This window comes from Melanotaenia boesemani, chromosome 19 (genome assembly GCF_017639745.1).
Source record: "Melanotaenia boesemani isolate fMelBoe1 chromosome 19, fMelBoe1.pri, whole genome shotgun sequence".
NCBI classification, from domain to species: Eukaryota; Metazoa; Chordata; class Actinopteri; order Atheriniformes; family Melanotaeniidae; genus Melanotaenia; species Melanotaenia boesemani.
The window spans coordinates 31,578,240-31,600,300 of record NC_055700.1 but is presented as its reverse complement, the minus strand read 5'-3'; the positions used below and the strand labels follow the sequence as shown (position 1 = coordinate 31,600,300).

Below are 22,061 nucleotides of genomic sequence, written 5' to 3'. Positions count from 1 at the left end.
GCCAATCAGAATCAAATATTCACTCAGACCATGGTATATTTTAAAATAATTGACTGAAAAAAATATATTAGCTACTGAGTAATTATAGAAAATAAACTTGATCTTTTAGGGGTGGCGGGGGTTGATGTTGGGGGGCTATAATGGTATAATATAATGGTCAGACAAACACTGGTTTTATTAAGTTTCTGAGTCCAGGTTCCTGGTTCAGAATAAAGTTGGTTCAAAGAGAAAATCCCAATGAAGTTAAATTTAGCAGCGTTTACTTAAATCCTGCTGGTGTCTTTCTATGCTGATGATGTTGGATTCACCAGTCACAGAGTTTTAGAAGAGATTTGAAAACATCGAGATATATGTTGTGTATCGGGACATCGGTTATAGGACACATTGCCCAGCCCTACGCAGTAGCCATGTTTTCAGAGATGGAGGTTACATCAGACTGATTCAACCACAACCAGACTGGCAGAAATGCTAATAAACAGTTTATTACTGCAGCTAGCATCACTGGTTACACCGTGCTGGATTTCCAGGCTGCTGAAATCTTCCTGACTTTCTCAGTTGTGGGTAGATCAGAACAGAGAAATCCCAGCCTCAGAGCTGGTGTGAAGGCAGCACGAGACTGAGGGCAGACGCTTGTACCAGTAGACAGGTGGACTAGATTGTTAACATCAGCCATGAAATCAAGTCATTTTTCATATTTTTGTCACATTTCTTTCATTTTTGTAAATGTTTTGAACTAAAAGACAAACAGCAGCTCTTAAAACCATCACCTTAGGGTCCTACTGATTGTTGCTGCCTCATCCAAGGACACTTCAGGCTGTTCAGGGTCTGACTGGTAGCCCTGTGATATTTATTTCAGAGGAACTATGGTATAAAAATTTGTTACCAGCAGGAGAAGGGGAGAAAGTGAAAGAAGAATGGAGGAAGATGAAATATTCTTGGTTTAGTAAAAAAAATTACTCTGAAGCATCAGCTGACAGTTTAGTCGTCTCAGTCTGCTTCTGATGCCTGGTTCTTATGAAAATAAAGAGGCAAACTCCAACTCTATGTACAGTTGTTCTCCACAGCACAGTGTGCGCTGGTGTCAGCACTGAGGCAGATGTTGTGTTTGTGGGCGGGTCTCCGAGACATCAGTCGTCCATGAAGGTCAGCCGGCCTGGTCCCTCGTTCTTCATCCAGCGGCGGTACCTCTTCATTCTGGCATCAGTCGCCATCTTCACCTTCATCTCCTCCTCCTGCTCGCATCTGTACACCTGAAAGATGTCCGGAGCGTCAAACCTCACTTACATTTAACCTTTAACAGAAACATTTCTTTGGCACAAAAATTTCACTTTTGATAATGTGTTTATTTCCCTTTTAACCCTTAAACTCCACCATGGTCCCCAGTGTCTCCGGAGCAGTAACGTGTAGCTCTTTGATAGATGGTTTATACTGGGATTAAAAGCTGCTACAGACTGGTTTATACTGGGATTAAAAGCTGCTACAGACTGGTTTATACTGGGATTAAAAGCTGCTACAGACTGGTTTATACTGGGATTAAAAACTGCTACAGACTGGTTTATACTGGGATTAAAAGCTGCTACAGACTGGTTTATACTGGGATTAAAAGCTGCTACAGACTGGTTTATACTGGGATTAAAAGCTGCTACAGACTGGTTTATACTGGGATTAAAAGCTGCTACAGACTGGTTTATACTGGGATTAAAAACTGCTACAGACTGGTTTATACTGGGATTAAAAGCTGCTACAGACTGGTTTATACTGGGATTAAAAGCTGCTACAGACTGGTTTATACTGGGATTAAAAGCTGCTACAGACTGGTTTATACTGGGATTAAAAACTGCTACAGACTGGTTTATACTGGGATTAAAAGCTGCTACAGATTGGTTTATACTGGGATTAAAAACTGCTACAGACTGGTTTATACTGGGACTAAAAGCTGCTACAGACTGGTTTATACTGGGATTAAAAACTGTTACAGACTGGTTTATACATGGATTAAAAGCTGCTACAGACTGGTTTATAATGGGATTAAAAGCTGCTACAGACTGGTTTATACTGGGATTAAAAGCTGCTACAGACTGGTTTATACTGAGATTAAAAACTGCTACAGACTGGTTTATACTGGGACTAAAAGCTGCTACAGACTGGTTTACACTGGGATTAACAGCTGTTACAGACTGGTTTATACATGGATTAAGAGCTGCTACAGACTGGTTTATACTGGGATTAAAAGCTGCTACACACTGGTTTATACTGGGATTAAAAGCTGCTACACAGTGGTTAATACTGGGATTAAAAGCTGCTGCAGACTGGTTTACACTAGGATTAAAAGCTGCTGCAGACTGGTTTATACTGGGATTAAAAGCTGCTACAGACTGGTTTATACTGGGATTAAAAACTGCTACAGACTGGTTCATACTGGGAGTAAAAGCTGCTGCAGACTGGTTTATACTGTGATTAAAAGCTGTTACAGACTTGTTTATACTGGGATTAAAAGCTGCTACACACTGGTTTATACTGGGATTAAAAGCTGCTAGAGGCTGGTTTATACATGGATTAAAAAAGCTTCTACAGACTGGTTTATACTGGGATTAAAAGCTGCTACAGACTGGTTTATACTGGGATTAAAAGCTGCTGCAGACTGGTTTATACTGGGATTAAAAGCTGCTACAGACTGGTTTATACCGGGATTAAAAGCTGCTGCAGACTGGTTTATACTGTGATTAAAAGCTTCTACACACTGGTTTATACTGGGATTAAAAGCTGCTACAGACTGGTTTATACTGGGATTAAAAGCTCTTACAGACTGGTTTATACTGGGATTAAAAGCTGCTACAGACTGGTTTATACTGGGATTAAAAGCTGCTACAGACTGGTTTATACTGGGATTAAAAGCTGCTGCAGACTGGTTTATACTGGGATTAAAAGCTGCTACAGACTGGTTTATACCGGGATTAAAAGCTGCTGCAGACTGGTTTATACTGTGATTAAAAGCTTCTACACACTGGTTTATACTGGGATTAAAAGCTGCTACAGACTGGTTTATACTGGGATTAAAAGCTCTTACAGACTGGTTTATACTGGGATTAAAAGCTGCTACAGACTGGTTTATACTGGGATTAAAAGCTGCTACAGACTGGTTTATACTGGGATTAAAAGCTGCTACAGACTGGTTTATACTGGATTAAAAGCTGCTACAGACTGGTTTATACTGGGATTAAAAACTGCTACAGACTGGTTTATACTGGGATTAAAAGCTGCTACAGACTGGTTTATACTGGGATTAAAAGCTGCTACAGACTGGTTTATACTGGGATTAAAAGCTGCTACAGACTGGTTTATACTGGGATTAAAAACTGCTACAGACTGGTTTATACTGGGATTAAAAGCTGCTACAGATTGGTTTATACTGGGATTAAAAACTGCTACAGACTGGTTTATACTGGGACTAAAAGCTGCTACAGACTGGTTTATACTGGGATTAAAAACTGTTACAGACTGGTTTATACATGGATTAAAAGCTGCTACAGACTGGTTTATAATGGGATTAAAAGCTGCTACAGACTGGTTTATACTGGGATTAAAAGCTGCTACAGACTGGTTTATACTGAGATTAAAAACTGCTACAGACTGGTTTATACTGGGACTAAAAGCTGCTACAGACTGGTTTACACTGGGATTAACAGCTGTTACAGACTGGTTTATACATGGATTAAGAGCTGCTACAGACTGGTTTATACTGGGATTAAAAGCTGCTACACACTGGTTTATACTGGGATTAAAAGCTGCTACACAGTGGTTAATACTGGGATTAAAAGCTGCTGCAGACTGGTTTACACTGGGATTAAAAGCTGCTGCAGACTGGTTTATACTGGGATTAAAAGCTGCTACAGACTGGTTTATACTGGGATTAAAAACTGCTACAGACTGGTTCATACTGGGAGTAAAAGCTGCTGCAGACTGGTTTATACTGTGATTAAAAGCTGTTACAGACTTGTTTATACTGGGATTAAAAGCTGCTACACACTGGTTTATACTGGGATTAAAAGCTGCTAGAGGCTGGTTTATACATGGATTAAAAAAGCTTCTACAGACTGGTTTATACTGGGATTAAAAGCTGCTACAGACTGGTTTATACTGGGATTAAAAGCTGCTGCAGACTGGTTTATACTGGGATTAAAAGCTGCTACAGACTGGTTTATACCGGGATTAAAAGCTGCTGCAGACTGGTTTATACTGTGATTAAAAGCTTCTACACACTGGTTTATACTGGGATTAAAAGCTGCTACAGACTGGTTTATACTGGGATTAAAAGCTGCTACACACTGGTTTATACTGGGATTAAAAGCTGCTACACAGTGGTTAATACTGGGATTAAAAGCTGCTGCAGACTGGTTTACACTGGGATTAAAAGCTGCTGCAGACTGGTTTATACTGGTATTAAAAGCTGCTACAGACTGGTTTATACTGGGATTAAAAACTGCTACAGACTGGTTCATACTGGGAGTAAAAGCTGCTGCAGACTGGTTTATACTGTGTTTAAAAGCTGTTACAGACTTGTTTATACTGGGATTAAAAGCTGCTACACACTGGTTTATACTGGGATTAAAAGCTGCTAGAGGCTGGTTTATACATGGATTAAAAAAGCTTCTACAGACTGGTTTATACTGGGATTAAAAGCTGCTACAGACTGGTTTATACATGGATTAAAAGCTGCTGCAGACTGGTTTATACTGGGATTAAAAGCTGCTACAGACTGGTTTATACCGGGATTAAAAGCTGCTGCAGACTGGTTTATACTGTGATTAAAAGCTTCTACACACTGGTTTATACTGGGATTAAAAGCTGCTACAGACTGGTTTATACTGGGATTAAAAGCTCTTACAGACTGGTTTATACTGGGATTAAAAGCTGCTACAGACTGGTTTATACTGGGATTGAAAGCTGTTACAGACTGGTTTATACTGGGATTAAAAGCTGCTACAGACGGATTTATACTGGGATTAAAAGCTGTTACAGACTGGTTTATACATGGATTAAAAGCTGCTACAGACGGGTTTATACTGGGATTAAAAGCTGTTACAGACTGGTTTATACTGGGACTAAAAGCTGCCACAGTCTGGTTTATACTGGGATTAAAAACTGCTACAGACTGGTTTATACTGTGATTAAAAGCTGCTACAGACTGGTTTATACTGGGATTAAAAGATGCTACAGGCTGGTTTATACATGGTTTAAAAACTTCTATAGACTGGTTTATACTGGGATTAAAAGCTGCTACAGGCTGGTTTATATATGGTTTAAAAACTTCTACAGACTGGGATTATACTGGGATTAAAAGCTGCTACAGACTGGTTTATACTGTGATTAAAAGCTGTTACAGACTTGTTTATACTGGGATTAAAAGCCGCTACAGACTGGTTCATACTGGAATTAAAAGCTGCAGCGTCTACAGACTGGTTTATACTGGGATAAAAAGCTGCTACACACTGGTTTATACTGGGATAAAAAGCTGCTACTGACTGGTTTATACATGGATTAAAAGCTGCTACAGACTGGTTTATACTGGGATTAAAAACTGCTACAGACTGGTTTATACATGGATTAAAAGCTGTTACAGACTGGTTTATACTGGGATTAAAAGCTGCTACACACTGGTTTATACTGGGATTAAAAGCTGCTACAGGCTGGTTTATACATGGATTAAAAAAGCTTCTACAGACTGGTTTATACTGGGATTAAAAGCTGCTACAGACTGGTTTATACTGGGATTAAAAGCTGCTGCAGACTGGTTCATACTGGGATTAAAAGCTCTTACAGACTGGTTTATACTGGGATTAAAAGCTGCTACAGACTGGTTTATACTGGGATTGAAAGCTGTTACAGACTGGTTTATACATGGATTAAAAGCTGCTACAGACGGATTTATACTGGGATTAAAAACTGTTACAGACTGGTTTATACATGGATTAAAAGCTGCTACAGACTGGTTTATACATGGTTAAAAAACTTCTACAGACTGGTTTATACTGGGATTAAAAGCTGCTACAGGCTGGTTTATATATGGTTTAAAAACTTCTACAGACTGGGATTATACTGGGATTAAAAGCTGCTACAGACTGGTTTATACTGTGATTAAAAGCTGTTACAGACTTGTTTATACTGGGATTAAAAGCCGCTACAGACTGGTTCATACTGGAATTAAAAGCTGCAGCGTCTACAGACTGGTTTATACTGGGATTAAAAGCTGCTACACACTGGTTTATACTGGGATTAAAAGCTGTTATAGACTGGTTTATACTGGGATTAAAAGCAGCTACAGAATGGTTTATACTGGGATTAAAAGCTGCTGCAGACTGGTTCATACTGGGATTAAAAGCTCTTACAGACTGGTTTATACTGGGATTAATAACTGCTACACACTGGTTTATACTGGGATTAAAAGCTCCAGCTGCTTCAGACTGGTTTATACTGGGATTAAAAACTGCTACGGACTGGTTTATACTGGGATTAAAAGCTGCTACAGACTGGTTCATACTGGAATTAAAAGCTTCTACAGACTGGTTCATACTGGGATTAAAAGCTTCGACAGACTGGTTTATACTGGGATTAAAAGCTGCTACAGACTGGTTTATACATGGATTAAAAGCTGTTACAGACTGGTTTATACTGGGATTAAAAGCTGTTACAGACTAGTTTATACTGGGATTAAAAGCTGCTACACACTGGTTTATACTGGGATTAAAAGCTGCTACAGGCTGGTTTATACATGGATTAAAAGCTTCTACAGACTAGTTTATATTGGGATTAAAAGCTGCTACACACTGGTTTATACATGGATTATAAGCTGCTACAGACTGGTTTAAACTGGGATTAAAAGCTGCTACAGACTGGTTTATACATGGATTAAAAGCTGCTACAGACGGGTTTATACTGGGATTAAAAGCTGTTACAGACTGGTTTATACTGGGATTAAAAGCTGCTACAGACTGGTTTATACTGGGATTAAAAGCTGTTACAGACTGGTTTATACTGGGATTAAAAGCTGCTACAGACTGGTTTATACTGGGATTAAAAGCTGCTACAGACTGGTTTATACTGGGATTAAAAGCTGCTACAGACTGGTTCATACTGGGATTAAAAACTGCTACAGACTGGTTCATACTGGGATTAAAAGCTGTTACAGACTGGTTTATACTGGGATTAAAAGCTGCTACAGACTGGTTTATACTGGGATTAAAAGCTGTTACAGACTGGTTTATACTGGGATTAAAAGCTGCTACAGACTGGTTTATACTGGGATTAAAAGCTGTTACAGACTGGTTTATACATGGATTAAAAGCCCCTACAGACGGGTTTATACTGGGATTAAAAGCTGTTACAGACTGGTTTATACTGGGACTAAAAGCTGCCACAGTCTGGTTTATACTGGGATTAAAAACTGCTACAGACTGGTTTATACTGTGATTAAAAGCTGCTACAGACTAGCTTATACTGGGACAAAAAGCTGCCACAGTCTGGTTCATACTGGGATTAAAAACTGCTACAGACTGGTTTATACTGGGATTAAAAGCTGCTACAGGCTGGTTTATACATGGTTTAAAAACTTCTACAGACTGGGTTTATACTGGGATTAAAAGCCGCTACAGACTGGTTTGTATTGGGATTAAAAGCTGTTACAGACTTGTTTATACTGGGATTAAAAGCCGCTACAGACTGGTTCATACTGGGATTAAAAGCTGCAGCGTCTACAGACTGGTTTATACTGGGATTAAAAGCTGCTACACACTGGTTTATACTGGGATTAAAAGCTGTTATAGACTGGTTTATACATGGATTAAAAGCTGCTACAGACTGGTTTATACTGGGATTAAAAACTGCTACAGACTGGTTTATACATGGATTAAAAGCTGTTACAGACTGGTTTATACTGGGATTAAAAGCTGTTACAGACTGGTTTATACTGGGATTAAAAGCTGCTACACACTGGTTTATACTGGGATTAAAAGCTGCTAGAGGCTGGTTTATACATGGATTAAAAAAGCTTCTACAGACTGGTTTATACTGGGATTAAAAGCTGATACAGACTGGTTTATACTGGGATTAAAAGCTGCTGCAGACTGGTTTATACTGGGATTAAAAGCTGCTACAGACTGGTTTATACCGGGATTAAAAGCTGTTGCAGACTGGTTTATACTGTGATTAAAAGCTTCTACACACTGGTTTATACTGGGATTAAAAGCTGCTACAGACTGGTTTATACTGGGATTAAAAGCTCTTACAGACTGGTTTATACTGGGATTAAAAGCTGCTACAGACTGGTTTACACTGGGATTGAAAGCTGTTACAGACTGGTTTATACATGGATTAAAAGCTGCTACAGACGGATTTATACTGGGATTAAAAGCTGTTACAGACTGGTTTATACATGGATTAAAAGCTGCTACAGACGGGTTTATACTGGGATTAAAAGCTGTTACAGACTGGTTTATACTGGGACTAAAAGCTGCCACAGTCTGGTTTATACTGGGATTAAAAACTGCTACAGACTGGTTTATACTGTGATTAAAAGCTGCTACAGACTGGTTTATACTGGGATTAAAAGCTGCTACAGGCTGGTTTATACATGGTTTAAAAACTTCTACAGACTGGTTTATACTGGGATTAAAAGCTGCTACAGGCTGGTTTATATATGGTTTAAAAACTTCTACAGACTGGGATTATACTGGGATTAAAAGCTGCTACAGACTGGTTTATACTGTGATTAAAAGCTGTTACAGACTTGTTTATACTGGGATTAAAAGCCGCTACAGACTGGTTCATACTGGAATTAAAAGCTGCAGCGTCTACAGACTGGTTTATACATGGATTAAAAGCTGCTACAGACTGGTTTATACTGGGATTAAAAACTGCTACAGACTGGTTTATACATGGATTAAAAGCTGTTACAGACTGGTTTATACTGGGATTAAAAGCTGCTACACACTGGTTTATACTGGGATTAAAAGCTGCTACAGGCTGGTTTATACATGGATTAAAAAGCTTCTACAGACTGGTTTATACTGGGATTAAAAGCTGCTACAGGCTGGTTTATACATGGATTAAAAAGCTTCTACAGACTGGTTTATACTGGGATTAAAAGCTGCTACAGACTGGTTTATACTGGGATTAAAAGCTGCTGCAGACTGGTTTATACTGGGATTAAAAGCTGCTACAGACTGGTTTATACCGGGATTAAAAGCTGCTGCAGACTGGTTTATACTGTGATTAAAAGCTTCTACACACTGGTTTATACTGGGATTAAAAGCTGCTACAGACTGGTTTATACTGGGATTAAAAGCTCTTACAGACTGGTTTATACTGGGATTAAAAGCTGCTACAGACTGGTTTATACTGGGATTGAAAGCTGTTACAGACTGGTTTATACATGGATTAAAAGCTGCTACAGACGGATTTATACTGGGATTAAAAGCTGTTACAGACTGGTTTATACATGGATTAAAAGCTGCTACAGACGGGTTTATACTGGGATTAAAAGCTGTTACAGACTGGATTATAGTGGGACTAAAAGCTGCCACAGTCTGGTTTATACTGGGATTAAAAACTGCTACAGACTGGTTTATACTGTGATTAAAAGCTGCTACAGACTGGTTTATACTGGGATTAAAAGCTGCTACAGGCTGGTTTATACATGGTTTAAAAACTTCTACAGACTGGTTTATACTGGGATTAAAAGCTGCTACAGGCTGGTTTATATATGGTTTAAAAACTTCTACAGACTGGGATTATACTGGGATTAAAAGCTGCTACAGACTGGTTTATACTGTGATTAAAAGCTGTTACAGACTTGTTTATACTGGGATTAAAAGCCGCTACAGACTGGTTCATACTGGAATTAAAAGCTGCAGCGTCTACAGACTGGTTTATACTGGGATAAAAAGCTGCTACACACTGGTTTATACTGGGATAAAAAGCTGCTACTGACTGGTTTATACATGGATTAAAAGCTGCTACAGACTGGTTTATACTGGGATTAAAAACTGCTACAGACTGGTTTATACATGGATTAAAAGCTGTTACAGACTGGTTTATACTGGGATTAAAAGCTGCTACACACTGGTTTATACTGGGATTAAAAGCTGCTACAGGCTGGTTTATACATGGATTAAAAAAGCTTCTACAGACTGGTTTATACTGGGATTAAAAGCTGCTACAGACTGGTTTATACTGGGATTAAAAGCTGCTGCAGACTGGTTTATACTGGGATTAAAAGCTCTTACAGACTGGTTTATACTGGGATTAAAAGCTGCTACAGACTGGTTTATACTGGGATTAAAAGCTGCTACAGGCTGGTTTATATATGGTTTAAAAACTTCTACAGACTGGGATTATACTGGGATTAAAAGCTGCTACAGACTGGTTTATACTGTGATTAAAAGCTGTTACAGACTTGTTTATACTGGGATTAAAAGCTGCTACAGGCTGGTTTATACATGGTTTAAAAACTTCTACAGACTGGTTTATACTGGGATTAAAAGCTGCTACAGGCTGGTTTATATATGGTTTAAAAACTTCTACAGACTGGGATTATACTGGGATTAAAAGCTGCTACAGACTGGTTTATACTGTGATTAAAAGCTGTTACAGACTTGTTTATACTGGGATTAAAAGCCGCTACAGACTGGTTCATACTGGAATTAAAAGCTGCAGCGTCTACAGACTGGTTTATACTGGGATAAAAAGCTGCTACACACTGGTTTATACTGGGATAAAAAGCTGCTACTGACTGGTTTATACATGGATTAAAAGCTGCTACAGACTGGTTTATACTGGGATTAAAAACTGCTACAGACTGGTTTATACATGGATTAAAAGCTGTTACAGACTGGTTTATACTGGGATTAAAAGCTGCTACACACTGGTTTATACTGGGATTAAAAGCTGCTACAGGCTGGTTTATACATGGATTAAAAAAGCTTCTACAGACTGGTTTATACTGGGATTAAAAGCTGCTACAGGCTGGTTTATACATGGATTAAAAAAGCTTCTACAGACTGGTTTATACTGGGATTAAAAGCTGCTACAGACTGGTTTATACTGGGATTAAAAGCTGCTGCAGACTGGTTTATACTGGGATTAAAAGCTGCTACAGACTGGTTTATACCGGGATTAAAAGCTGCTGCAGACTGGTTTATACTGTGATTAAAAGCTTCTACACACTGGTTTATACTGGGATTAAAAGCTGCTACAGACTGGTTTATACTGGGATTAAAAGCTCTTACAGACTGGTTTATACTGGGATTAAAAGCTGCTACAGACTGGTTTATACTGGGATTGAAAGCTGTTACAGACTGGTTTATACATGGATTAAAAGCTGCTACAGACGGATTTATACTGGGATTAAAAGCTGTTACAGACTGGTTTATACATGGATTAAAAGCTGCCACAGTCTGGTTTATACTGGGATTAAAAACTGCTACAGACTGGTTTATACTGTGATTAAAAGCTGCTACAGACTGGTTTATACTGGGATTAAAAGCTGCTACAGGCTGGTTTATACATGGTTTAAAAACTTCTACAGACTGGTTTATACTGGGATTAAAAGCTGCTACAGGCTGGTTTATATATGGTTTAAAAACTTCTACAGACTGGGATTATACTGGGATTAAAAGCTGCTACAGACTTGTTTATACTGGGATTAAAAGCCGCTACAGACTGGTTCATACTGGAATTAAAAGCTGCAGCGTCTACAGACTGGTTTATACTGGGATTAAAAACTGCTACAGACTGGTTTATACATGGATTAAAAGCTGTTACAGACTGGTTTATACTGGGATTAAAAGCTGCTACACACTGGTTTATACTGGGATTAAAAGCTGCTACAGGCTGGTTTATACATGGATTAAAAACTTCTACAGACTGGTTTATACTGGGATTAAAAGCTGCTACAGGCTGGTTTATACATGGATTAAAAAAGCTTCTACAGACTGGTTTATACTGGGATTAAAAGCTGCTACAGACTGGTTTATACTGGGATTAAAAGCTGCTGCAGACTGGTTTATACTGGGAATTAAAAGCTGCTACAGACTGGTTTATACCGGGATTAAAAGCTGCTGCAGACTGGTTTATACTGTGATTAAAAGCTTCTACACACTGGTTTATACTGGGATTAAAAGCTGCTACAGACTGGTTTATACTGGGATTAAAAGCTCTTACAGACTGGTTTATACTGGGATTAAAAGCTGCTACAGACTGGTTTATACTGGGATTGAAAGCTGTTACAGACTGGTTTATACATGGATTAAAAGCTGCTACAGACGGATTTATACTGGGATTAAAAGCTGTTACAGACTGGTTTATACATGGATTAAAAGCTGCCACAGTCTGGTTTATACTGGGATTAAAAACTGCTACAGACTGGTTTATACTGTGATTAAAAGCTGCTACAGACTGGTTTATACTGGGATTAAAAGCTGCTACAGGCTGGTTTATACATGGTTAAAAACTTCTACAGACTGGTTTATACTGGGATTAAAAGCTGCTACAGGCTGGTTTATATATGGTTTAAAAACTTCTACAGACTGGGATTATACTGGGATTAAAAGCTGCTACAGACTTGTTTATACTGGGATTAAAAGCCGCTACAGACTGGTTCATACTGGAATTAAAAGCTGCAGCGTCTACAGACTGGTTTATACTGGGATTAAAAACTGCTACAGACTGGTTTATACATGGATTAAAAGCTGTTACAGACTGGTTTATACTGGGATTAAAAGCTGCTACACACTGGTTTATACTGGGATTAAAAGCTGCTACAGACTGGTTTATACATGGATTAAAAAGCTTCTACAGACTGGTTTATACTGGGATTAAAAGCTGCTACAGGCTGGTTTATACATGGATTAAAAAAGCTTCTACAGACTGGTTTATACTGGGATTAAAAGCTGCTACAGACTGGTTTATACTGGGATTAAAAGCTGCTGCAGACTGGTTTATACTGGGATTAAAAGCTGCTACAGACTGGTTTATACCGGGATTAAAAGCTGCTGCAGACTGGTTTATACTGTGATTAAAAGCTTCTACACACTGGTTTATACTGGGATTAAAAGCTGCTACAGACTGGTTTATACTGGGATTAAAAGCTCTTACAGACTGGTTTATACTGGGATTAAAAGCTGCTACAGACTGGTTTATACTGGGATTGAAAGCTGTTACAGACTGGTTTATACATGGATTAAAAGCTGCTACAGACGGATTTATACTGGGATTAAAAGCTGTTACAGACTGGTTTATACATGGATTAAAAGCTGCCACAGTCTGGTTTATACTGGGATTAAAAACTGCTACAGACTGGTTTATACTGTGATTAAAAGCTGCTACAGACTGGTTTATACTGGGATTAAAAGCTGCTACAGGCTGGTTTATACATGGTTTAAAAACTTCTACAGACTGGTTTATACTGGGATTAAAAGCTGCTACAGGCTGGTTTATATATGGTTTAAAAACTTCTACAGACTGGGATTATACTGGGATTAAAAGCTGCTACAGACTTGTTTATACTGGGATTAAAAGCCGCTACAGACTGGTTCATACTGGAATTAAAAGCTGCAGCGTCTACAGACTGGTTTATACTGGGATTAAAAGCTGCTACACACTGGTTTATACTGGGATTAAAAGCTGTTATAGACTGGTTTATACTGGGATTAAAAGCAGCTACAGAATGGTTTATACTGGGATTAAAAGCTGCTGCAGACTGGTTCATACTGGGATTAAAAGCTCCTACAGACTGGTTTATACTGGGATTAATAACTGCTACACACTGGTTTATACTGGGATTAAAAGCTCCAGCTGCTTCAGACCTGTTTATACTGGGATTAAAAACTGCTACGGACTGGTTTATACTGGGATTAAAAGCTGCTACAGACTGGTTCATACTGGAATTAAAAGCTTCTACAGACTGGTTCATACTGGGATTAAAAGCTTCGACAGACTGGTTTATACTGGGATTAAAAGCTGCTACAGACTGGTTTATACATGGATTAAAAGCTGTTACAGACTGGTTTATACTGGGATTAAAAGCTGTTACAGACTAGTTTATACTGGGATTAAAAGCTGCTACACACTGGTTTATACTGGGATTAAAAGCTGCTACAGGCTGGTTTATACATGGATTAAAAGCTTCTACAGACTAGTTTATATTGGGATTAAAAGCTGCTACACACTGGTTTATACATGGATTAAAAGCTGCTACAGACTGGTTCATACTGGGATTAAAAGCTCTTACAGACTGGTTTATACTGGGATTAATAACTGCTACACACTGGTTTATACTGGGATTAAAAGCTCCAGCTGCTTCAGACCTGTTTATACTGGGATTAAAAACTGCTACGGACTGGTTTATACTGGGATTAAAAGCTGCTACAGACTGGTTCATACTGGAATTAAAAGCTTCTACAGACTGGTTCATACTGGGATTAAAAGCTTCGACAGACTGGTTTATACTGGGATTAAAAGCTGCTACAGACTGGTTTATACATGGATTAAAAGCTGTTACAGACTGGTTTATACTGGGATTAAAAGCTGTTACAGACTAGTTTATACTGGGATTAAAAGCTGCTACACACTGGTTTATACTGGGATTAAAAGCTGCTACAGGCTGGTTTATACATGGATTAAAAGCTTCTACAGACTAGTTTATACTGGGATTAAAAGCTGCTACAGACTGGTTTATACTGGGATTAAAAGCTGCTACAGACTGGTTTATACTGGGATTAAAAGCTGCTACAGACTGGTTTATACTGGGATTAAAAACTGCTACAGACTGGTTTATACTGGGATTAAAAGCTGCTACAGATTGGTTTATACATGGATTAAAAACTGCTACAGACTGGTTTATACTGGGACTAAAAGCTGCTACAGACTGGTTTATACTGGGATTAAAAACTGTTACAGACTGGTTTATACATGGATTAAAAGCTGCTACAGACTGGTTTATACATGGATTAAAAGCTGTTACAGACTGGTTTATACTGGGATTAAAAGCTGCTACACACTGGTTTATACTGGGATTAAAAGCTGCTACAGGCTGGTTTATACATGGATTAAAAGCTTCTACAGACTGGTTTATACTGGGATTAAAAGCTGCTACAGACTGGTTTATACTGGGATTAAAAGCTGCTACAGACTGGTTTATACTGGGATTAAAAGCTGCTACAGACTGGTTTATACTGGGATTAAAAACTGCTACAGACTGGTTTATACTGGGATTAAAAGCTGCTACAGATTGGTTTATACATGGATTAAAAACTGCTACAGACTGGTTTATACTGGGACTAAAAGCTGCTACAGACTGGTTTATACTGGGATTAAAAGCTGCTACAGACTGGTTTATACTGGGATTAAAAACTGCTACAGACTGGTTTATACTGGGATTAAAAGCTGCTACAGATTGGTTTATACATGGATTAAAAACTGCTACAGACTGGTTTATACTGGGACTAAAAGCTGCTACAGACTGGTTTATACTGGGATTAAAAACTGTTACAGACTGGTTTATACATGGATTAAAAGCTGCTACAGACTGGTTTATACTGGGATTAAAAGCTGTTACAGACTGGTTTATACTGGGATTAAAAGCTGCTACACACTGGTTTATACTGGGATTAAAAGCTGCTACAGACTGGTTTATACTGGGATTAAAAACTCCAGCTGCTACAGCCTGGCTACAGACTAGTTTATACTGGGATTAAAAGCTGCTACAGACTGGTTTATACTGGGATTAAAAACTCCAGATGCTACAGACTGGCTACAGACTGGTTTATACTGGGATTAAATACTGCTACAGACTGGTTTATACTGGCATTGAAAGTTGCTACAGACTGGTTCATATTGTAATTAAAAGCTTCTACAGACTGGTTTATACTGGGATTAAAATCTGCTACAGACTGGTTTATACTGGGATCAAAAACTGCTACAGACTGATTTATACTGGGATTAAAAGCTGCTACAGACTGGTTTATACTGGTATTAAAAGCTGCTACAGACTGGTTCATACTGGGATCAAAAACTGCTACAGACTGATATATACTGGGATTAAAAGCTGCTACACACTGGTTTATACTGGGATTAAAAGCTGCTACAGACTGGTGTATACTAGGATTAAAAGGTGCTACAGACTGGTTTATACTGGGATTAAAAGCTGTTACAGACTGGTTTATACTGGGATTAAAAGCTGCTACAGATTGGTTTATACTAGGATTAAAAGGTGCTACACACTGGTTTATACTAGGATTAAAATGTGCTACAGACTGGTTTATAATGGGATTAAAAGCTGCTACAGACTGGTGTATACTGGGATTAAAAGCTCCTACAGACTGGTTTATACTAGGATTAAAAGGTGCTACACACTGGTTTACACTGAGATTAAAAGCTGTTACAGACTGGTTTTTACTGGGATTAAAAACTGCTACAGACTGGTTTATACTGGGATTAAAAGCTCCTACAGAGTGGTTTATACTAGGATTAAAAGGTGCTACAGAATGGTTTATACTGAGATTAAAAGCTGTTACAGACTGGTTTATACTGGGATTAAAAACTCCAGCTGCTACAGACTGGCTACAGACTGGTTTATACTGGGATTAAAAGCTACTACAGACTGTTTTACACTGGGATTAAAAGCTGCTACAGACTGTTTTATACTGGGATACAGGATAGTGGGAGAACTACTCCCCTGCTCCAAAACTGAGTCAATCCTCATAGACTGCCATGTTAAAAAGACCAACTTCACATGAGAAATAAACATGCTTAAAGCCTGGTACAAAAATCCATTTTAGGATTAATAGGTTAAGTTTACCTTCATGACAACTGTGAGGGGGATGAATTTTTTTCTAACTTATCCGTTTGGATGTTATTTAATCTTGAAATTCGGCATAATTGGGGCGTGTCCTTCTGATTGACATGTATCCAATATCCGCAGCAAGAAGTGAGAGTGCAGCACAACCGCGCTTTTTAGCTGACTAACAGCGCGCCTTAGCTTTAGCCCGCCTACCTACCTCTGTTAGCTGGTTAGCTACTGCTAGCTTGGTAGCTCTTAGCTACAGGCAGCTCAGAGTTTCATGGGTGTCATTCATCTTCTTCCCACCTTCACAGTCCCCCTCTCAGCTCCACTTCTTAGCCTACTTTTGGATTTTCCGGGACTGATATGTGTGACGCTGCCAAAATGGTGACGGTAGGAACCGACCAATGAGCTTCAATTCAGCTTTTCAAAAACCTACGGGTGACGTCACGGAGGCTCTACCCATCTTTTATATACAGTCTATGGTCTCACCCCTAAACACTCCCCACCACCTCCCCCTACAATCCTCCAAACCCCCCCTCAGCCCCCCTTCAAACCTAAACCCTAACCCCTCCTGTACCCGGGTCATACCCTGGGTCCTGGGGCGGCAACCAGACACCAGGGCATGCATCAACCCACCTCATGGCAGAACATCCAGGCAGGCCCAGACCCCTCCATGCCCAAGAAAGAGCACCAGAGCATGGTGGGATCACCAGGAAACCAAACCAAGTCCAGGTTTGTGCTAATGAAGTCAGCTGGAAAATAATCTCCACCCTCCAAATATGTTGGTAGAATCTCTCAGTGTGCCATTAAATATGAGCTCTTCACACCATTTCCAAACCTGCTACAGCTAGCCTCCTGTACTGCCACAGCTAACCTCTCATCCTGCTACTGCTAACCTTCTAACTGTCTCGGACAGACAAAGCTGGTGCTTTATGTACCTATATATACCTCATAGTTGTCTTTGATCCAGAGTTGTTTTTCCAGGAAGGACTGTCTGGTGCTTTCCTCCAGACTGTCAAACTGAGACTGCGACATCTTCATGTGCCTCCTGAGAATGAGAAAGACTGAGGTGAGAATCACAACCACGTCATCTCATACCATTCAAGCGTAAGAGACTTCACCTGATCATGTAAAGCTTCTCCTCATCGCCGTACTCCTCCCTGCAGACGGTGAAGCGGTAAATCCAGGAGACGTACCAGGCCACGTAGCTGCTCAGATAGTAGGGAAACAGCACTATCTGACACAACAGGATGTCCGACAGGTTGGGCTTCTGGTAGCCTCCTTTGATGTCGATCTTGTTTTTGATAATGTCGCGGATCACCTCCTCCTCCTGCTCGCGGATCTCCTCCTTGGAGCGGCGGTTCTTCCCCTTCTCCTTGGTGCGGTTAAGGAGGCCCTGCTGCTTAGCGATCTCCGTGGCCTGGATTCGGTACTTGGGGACCGTCATCAAGTAGTTGATGGCTTTGTTGTAGCTGCTGTTCCAGCTGTAGAACTAAAGGAGAGCCAAGTGGTGCACGACAAGTCAGCCCTTGTTGACAGTGATTATACATCCCAGCAGATGGGACCGGTCGTACCTGGAAGATGGAGATGGCAGAGATTGTGACCAGGATGACGACTCTGACGTCAACTTTGGGGGCGAGCCGCCTGCGGTAGTAGGCGTAGTAGTGCTGGTAGTACTCCTCGGGGTGGTCCAGCATGTAGTCATAGTCCCGCCGTGTCTCCTCGTCCTGCAGAAACAGACCCAACTCCATTATAGTTCCCTTCAAACAGAGCCAATCAAGACCTCCAAGTAACAAGACAGGAAGGCCTGTTAGAGACTAGATCGAGTCAGGATAGAGTGTAACCCTTACCCCCCAAGAGGCTTTTAGACTAAAATATTTTAGAATTGGTAACCATGGTGATACAGTCTGACTTTATCTCAGGAACACACTACATCTCTGGATTTTCAATTCAAATTAAAATGAGAAATTTTGGTTGTTAGAACAAAAAAATGGAAACAACCCTTAGAGCCGGTGACTGAATGAAGGTTAGAACACCATCTGCCCATTTCTCACTGTATTTTATTTAGAAAATTCTTTGTTTTTTCCTTCTCCATGGTGGAGGTGAGCTGAGAGTGGAGCCTGCACCAGAACTGACTCCACGGTGAAGCTCTGCAGCCAGACTGTCTCAGTACCTCCACAGGGCTCCAGACTGCGACTAAACGGCCACATTTTACGACTAAAATGTGAGACAGTGCGAGTGAATTTTTCATCTACTCTACAACGGCGACCGATACATCTACCGGTATTTTTCTTGTAGTAGTTATAAGTGAATTTATTTTGTCGCTAACAAACTTCTGCTCCCCTCGTCAGCCCAGTAGTTCACAGTAACGTCCAAATCAGCTGCTGTTTGCCGACTCAAACTAATTTCAATACGGGAAAAGGAAACTTAATTAGCAACTTCTAGGACAGCCAATAGCTGCTGTTCTTACTGAGGAGTGGGAACAGCGGCTGGAGGAGCATCAGTCCCTGAAGCTGTTTATTACCAGGAACTACATGGACCAGTCGTACCATGTCCTGTGGGGGATGATGGGACAAAGTTGCCATTCTGCTTCGACTACAAAGTGAATCAAATCATCAAATCTGATTTGATTTGTTAGTTCTATGTCTACTTGTTTTGTATTAGTGCAGCCGATAAGGTGTGTGTTTTTTAATGTTATATCAACTGCAAAAAATGTGAATTGTAAACTTGTAATTTCTGAATTTATTGTTCAAGCATTTATTACTAATACAGTGAAAATGAGAAGAAATGTGTATATTTGCTTTGCAAGGCGATTTCAGTGTGCGCCCCTAAATTTTCTGTTTGCGTTCCTAAAAATTGAAGTTTGGGGCCGCTGTGCTCCTCATAAAAAACGGTGTACTTGGAGTTATTTAAAGTATAAAAGCTGAACTGGTTGAAGCATGTAAGCAGTGTTTGGAGTAACGTGCTACTTTATAACTCGTTACTCCCAACACTGCATCTAAGTGTGATCCAGCATCCTGCTCCTTCCAGTCAGGGCTTGAAGATGCATTAATGTGAACTCCAGGAAGAAACTGGACCTGGTGCAGAGCTGAGAAGCGCTGTGCAGGCTGTTTCTTTAAAATCCCGCCGCAGTGTGACTGGAGGAGGACGGAAAACTGGAGGTGAACCAGCAAGTAAACACACTGGACTCCGTCCTGAGCGGCTCACAGTAAACACTTCACAGGTGGACTCACCTTCAACGTCTCGTAAGCGGTCGCGATGAGAAGGAACTTATCGTGGGCGGACTCCTGCTCGCCAGGTTCTTCTTGCCTGTAACGGTCCGGGTGGTACCGGCGAGCCAGCTGCCGGTAAGCACGGGCGATCTCCGCTTTGGAGGCCTCCCGGGTGACGCCGAGCACATCGTAACAGACCTCTTTACCGCAGTACAGACCTTCCACCAGGGCCGTAGCCGCGGGCAGCGAACACACGGAGAAAACGAGCACCGCGAGCCGCCACCGACACTTTACCGTCAGCGGGCACACGGCGCTCCGGTCCGGGGAAGCTACCATCTCTGCCTGCCGGAGCCGACGCTTTAGGCGCACACTGATTGCGTCATCAAGTACCTCCGGCTCAGGATAACGACGAAACAACGAAGCTCGTTTGTTCTTCACACATTTTGTGTAATGTAGAATGTTATTTATTATTTCCATCTTTTAAGGGTCTGGCGTTAGAAAAACAGCAAATAAATAATAAGAGTTAGAAATTTTTGGCATCATTTATCATGAAAATTGGAAGCAAAGTAAAGCTGCTTATATATATATATATATATATATATATATATATATATATATATATATATATGTATATATATATATATATAAATATATATATATTGTTATTAGTATTATTATTGTTGTTTTTGTTTCAAGAATTTTCAAGAACACAAGATGTGTATCAACTGACAGTGAACTCTGTTTCAAATAGACGATCTTTGATTCCAGCCTGAACGATGACGTTCCATTCAGCTCTCTGTCGCCCCCTGCTGGTAAAATCAAACGATGAGAAAAAGAAACTTGTCTTTTTACAAACACATAGGCAGAGTTTGCAATCTTTTAGTTTTAAATTAATTTAGTTTTAGCTACAGATTCATTAAAATACACATTTAATAAATAATGTAGCTTAAAAAAGCAGCTTAGAACAGTACGTCTAAAATACTGTAGGAACACATGAGAAGTTACTGAGACATTGACATCTTATGTTGTGACATACCCACTGCTGTTGTCAGATTTTGTTTCAGTTCTTTTAGATGAAGGAATTAACACGGCCTGATTCTGCTTGAAGGTCCTACATAAATAATAATAGTAGACTATAGCCTGAATTTCACCCAAAAGTTGAATATCCTGAACTTTTTGTGAAAAGTTTCTTAACCTCCACAGTTAATGATGAGTCCTGTATTTAAGACCTGGTACACAAATAATGATTTTTTTGCATTTTATGAGATTGCTTATTTGGTTGAGACCTCATACGTGAAGATAAAAAAAATCAGTTTTGTCGTCATGTGTGTGGTGGCTCTGAAAATGTAATCACATAACAGCACACACATGAAGATACTGTCCCGCAACTGATCTACAATCTAGTCCTCCGAGCCGGACAAACATCGAAACGTAGAAGAAGAAACGTAGTAAGAACCGGAAAACACAACACACAGCATGGAAGAGGACATATGGGACAAGGGAATGATGGTGGTCTTGGGACTATTGTTAACAGAAAAAGCCAGAACTTAACAAAAAAAAAACAGAGTGGAGACGGTGTGAACACGGACTTTATTTACTTCCTTGTTCCCCAGCCAGCTCGCTCTCTGATTGGCTACATTCTGTACCACATCACCATCCACGCAGCCAGAATGCACGACTCGTCGGCGTTCCTGAGAAATTGGCTCTGAAATATTGACATATTTCATTTTATTTATGTGCAATATTTCCGATTGTCGGCTACAATCCGTTTGGGAGCGTATTATCAGGACATATTGGCTCATAACACACCATAGACCAAATGATGATTGTACAGGGAAATCTTACGATGATCAGGCGTTTTCCGTCCAAGGTCGAGAAGAGGCAAAAAAAAAAAACGAGACTAAACCAGCCCGAATATCGTTATGTGTGTACCAGGCCTAACTAAGCTTCCAGCCATAGTAGAAAAAGCTGCTTTTTAAGAAGTCAGTACTCAGGTTTTCCACATAAGATAG

At 39.9% G+C, this 22,061-nt stretch overlaps 1 protein-coding gene across 1 annotated transcript; it reads right to left on the bottom strand.

Annotated features, from left to right (window-relative positions):
- Positions 1–243: 243 nt before the first annotated feature.
- dnajc25 (DnaJ (Hsp40) homolog, subfamily C, member 25) lies at positions 244–20,407 on the bottom strand. The gene is made up of 5 exons (XM_041969425.1): positions 20,071–20,407; positions 18,412–18,564; positions 17,959–18,329; positions 17,786–17,885; positions 244–1,250 (listed from the first exon to the last, which is right to left on the bottom strand). Exons 1-5 carry the CDS (start codon positions 20,383–20,385, stop codon positions 1,128–1,130), a joined length of 1,062 nt encoding a protein of 353 aa, XP_041825359.1. The 5' UTR covers positions 20,386–20,407; the 3' UTR covers positions 244–1,127.
- Between the last annotated feature and the right edge of the window lie 1,654 nt (positions 20,408–22,061).

Coding starts and splice junctions, on each gene's coding strand:
- dnajc25 (XM_041969425.1), bottom strand. CDS start 20,385: ATGGTAGCTTCCCCGGACCGGAGCGCCGTGTGCCCGCTGACGGTAAAG. Junction 18,565..20,070: donor CCGCTTACGAGACGTTGAAG/GTGAGTCCACCT, acceptor CTGTTTCTGCAG/GACGAGGAGACACGGCGGGA. Junction 1,251..17,785: donor GGATCAAAGACAACTATGAG/GTATATATAGGT, acceptor GACATCTTTCAG/GTGTACAGATGCGAGCAGGA.